Source organism: Arvicola amphibius, chromosome 17 (assembly GCF_903992535.2).
Source record: "Arvicola amphibius chromosome 17, mArvAmp1.2, whole genome shotgun sequence".
Taxonomy (NCBI): Eukaryota; Metazoa; Chordata; class Mammalia; order Rodentia; family Cricetidae; genus Arvicola; species Arvicola amphibius.
In genome coordinates this window covers 135,492-138,820 of record NC_052063.2, presented here as the reverse complement: position 1 = coordinate 138,820, position 3,329 = coordinate 135,492, and the positions used below count along the sequence as shown (strand labels likewise).

The window sequence follows — 3,329 nt, the reverse complement described above, 5'->3', positions numbered from 1 at the left end:
ATGAAAAACCAGAGTTTTGTAACTGAATTTGTCTTCCTGGGACTATCACAGAACCCAAATGTTCAAAAATTGATATTAATTATATGTTTATTTGTCTACATTGCAACTATCGGTGGCAACATGACGATTGTGGTGACCATTGTTTGCAGCCCTACACTGCTGGGCTCCCCCATGTATTTTTTTCTGGCTTTCCTGTCCTTACTGGACGCAAGCTTCTCCTCTGCCATGACACCCAAGATGATTGTGGATTGTATCTATGAGAGAAAGACCATCTCCTTTGAAGGATGCATGATACAACTTTTTTTTGAACACTTCTTTGGTGGGGCTGAGGTGATTGTTCTGACAGCCATGGCCTATGACCGCTATGTGGCCATTTGTAAGCCCTTACACTACTCTTCTCTTATGACTCGGAGGTTCTGTGGCATTCTGGTGGCAGTGGCCTGGGCAGGAGGCTTCTTACATTCCATTATACAAATTATCTTCACTTTGCAGCTGCCGTTTTGTGGACCCAATGTCATTGATCATTTCATATGTGATTTATACCCATTGCTGGAGCTTGCCTGCATTGACACCCACATTTATGGCCTTTTGGTGGCTGCCAACAGTGGGTTTATCTGCATCATAATCTTTTCCTTGTTGCTTTTTTCCTATGGTTTTATCTTGCTTTCACTAAAATCCCACAGTTCTGAAGGCCGATGGAAAGCTCTGTCTACTTGTGGGTCCCACATTGCTGTAGTGGTCTTGTTCTTTGTCCCATGCATATTTACATATGCAAGGCCTCCTACTTCTTTCTCCTTTGACAAAGTGGTAGCAATATTTTATACCATGCTATCCCCATTGCTTAATCCAATGATTTATACTTTTAGAAATAAGGACATGAAGAATGCCATAAGCAAAGTGTGGAAGAAATTGATAGTGCATTCAGATGAAAAATAAAATGTTTTATTTTAACAAAATTAGTATTAATAATAAGTCAAAATTATTGCCTACAAACCACAGTATGTTTATTACTTATAGAGAGTTAATGCGATTACAGTTGTCTTCTTAATGGATGCAATGAAACAAGAAGGTCATGGTCAAGCGTTGTGCAGACATTAAGAGACCATTGATGGCAGCCCAGACTACTGTATCCAACAAAACTTTCAGTCACCATATAAGGACAAAACAAGATATTCAATGACAAAACCAGATTTAACCACCAGCAGCCCAGCCCTAGGCAAACTACTTGAAGGAAAACTTTAATCCAAGGAAGTTAGTGACATAAACAAAAAAAAAAAACAGACAATTGATGATCTCTCGGCACCAAGTCCCCAAAAAGGAAAAACACACAAAATAACATCACCAACAATGATAACTAAATTAATAGGAGATAACAATCACTGGTCACTAATATCCCTTAATATAAATAAAATCAAGTCACCTATAAAAAGACACAGGCTATCAAATTGGATAAAAAACAAAACAAAGCAAAACCAGAATCCATCCTTTTGCTTCATACAAGAAATACACCTCAACCTCAAAGATAGATATTGCCTCAGACTAAATGGTTAGGAGAATATTTTCCAGTCAAACAAACCTATGAAACAAGCTGATGTAGCTATCCTAATATCTAACATTATAGACTTCAAACTAAAATCAATCCAAAGAGACAAAGGACATTTCATATTAGTCACAGTAAAAATACATCAGGAGGAAGTCTCAATACTGAACATCTATGCCTCCAATACAAGGGCACTCTCATATGTAAAAGAAACACTTCTACATTTTAAAATTACACATTAACCCCCCAAAACTAATAGTTGAAGACTTCAACACCCCATTGTCACCACTGGACATGTCTGTCAGACAAAAAAAATTAATAGAGAAATAAGGGAACAAACAGATGTTATAACTCAAATGGACTTTTTTATTTAAAAAGTATTCAATAGGAAGGTGAGCATCCAAACAGGCCAGCCCCCCCCCCCCCCCCCCCCCCGCCCAAAGCCAGTATGTGTAGTAGGGTCCAAATCCCGTGTCATTGTCCTTGGCTTCTCAGCAGCCCTCATTGTCCGCCATGTTCAGAGAGACCAGTTTTATCTCATGCTTTTTCAGTCCCAGTCCAGCTGGGCTTGGTAAGCTCCGAATAGATCAACCCCACCATCTTAGTGGGTGGGAACACTCCTCGCAGTCCAGAGTTCCTTGCTCATGTTTTCCCTCCTTCTGCTCCTCATTTGGACCTTGGGCGCTCAGTTTGGTGCACCAATGTGTGGCTCTGTCTTTATCTTTATCCATCGCCAGATGAAGATTCCCTCACAGTCCTGACTTTCTTTCTCATGTTCTCCCTCCTTCTGCTCCTCGTCAGGACCTTGGAACTCAGTCCAGTGCTCCAATGTGTGGCTCTGTCTCTAGCTCCATCCATCGCCAGATGAAGGTTCTATGGAGATATGCAAGATAATCATCAGTATGGCTATAGGATCTTGCCTTTTCTGACTCCCTCTCCTCAGCTGCTTATGGAACTAGCTAGGGGCATCTCACTGGATACCTGAGAACCCCTCTAGAGTCAAGTCTCTTAATAATTCTAAGATGGCTCCCTTAATTAGGATATATGCTTCCCTGCTCCCATATCCACCCTTCCTATATCCCAAGCGTCCCATTCCCCCAAGCTCTCCCTATCCTCCCCTTCACGCTTTGCTCTCCCCATCTCCCCTTGCCCCCAACCCACCCCACCCCCAAGTTCCCAATTTTTGTCCGGCACACTTGTCTGCTTCCAAAATCCAGGTGAATAATTATATGTTTTCCTTTGCACCTGGATGGAGGGAGGAGGAACTTGGACTTCCCACAGGGCAGGGAACCCTTACTGCTCTCTGGACGGGAGAGGGAGGGGGATTAGAGGAGGGAGGGGGTAAATGGGAGGCGGGGAGGAGGCGGAAATTTTTAATAAAAAATATTTGAAATAGAAACATAAAACTAATGACAAGACCATGCAATGCTCCTATACGTGTTTGCATTTTACAATGCTTAAAGCAGGCCAAACATGTTTATCTTTTCAAGGATTTATCACTTCTATATTGTGAAAACATTAAAAAATCTTTCTTCCAAAAAAAAGTATTCAATAAAAAGTTTAAAAAAATTTACTTGGGTGAGAGGAGAGCAATAGCCTATCTTTGAAGGATCAGTATTCATCATTTTCTACGGGATTCTTGTAGTGAAACATGAAAATGCACTTTAAACTATTCATCATATAAGCAAAGAATAGAATGTATTTTTTTTTTTTTTTGGTTTTTCGAGACGGAGTTTCTCTGTAGTTTTGGAGCCTGTCCTAGAACTAGGTCTCGTAAACCAGGTTGGCC

General features: G+C 40.8%; 1 protein-coding gene across 1 annotated transcript; it reads left to right on the top strand.

Moving 5' to 3' along the window:
- On the top strand, positions 1-936 carry LOC119803405 (olfactory receptor 4C15-like). Its single transcript, XM_038314699.1, has one exon. It carries the CDS (start codon positions 1-3, stop codon positions 934-936), a length of 936 nt encoding a protein of 311 aa, XP_038170627.1.
- Positions 937-3,329: the final 2,393 nt, after the last annotated feature.

Coding starts and splice junctions, on each gene's coding strand:
- LOC119803405 (XM_038314699.1), top strand. CDS start 1: ATGAAAAACCAGAGTTTTGTAACTGAATTTGTCTTCCTGGGACTATCA.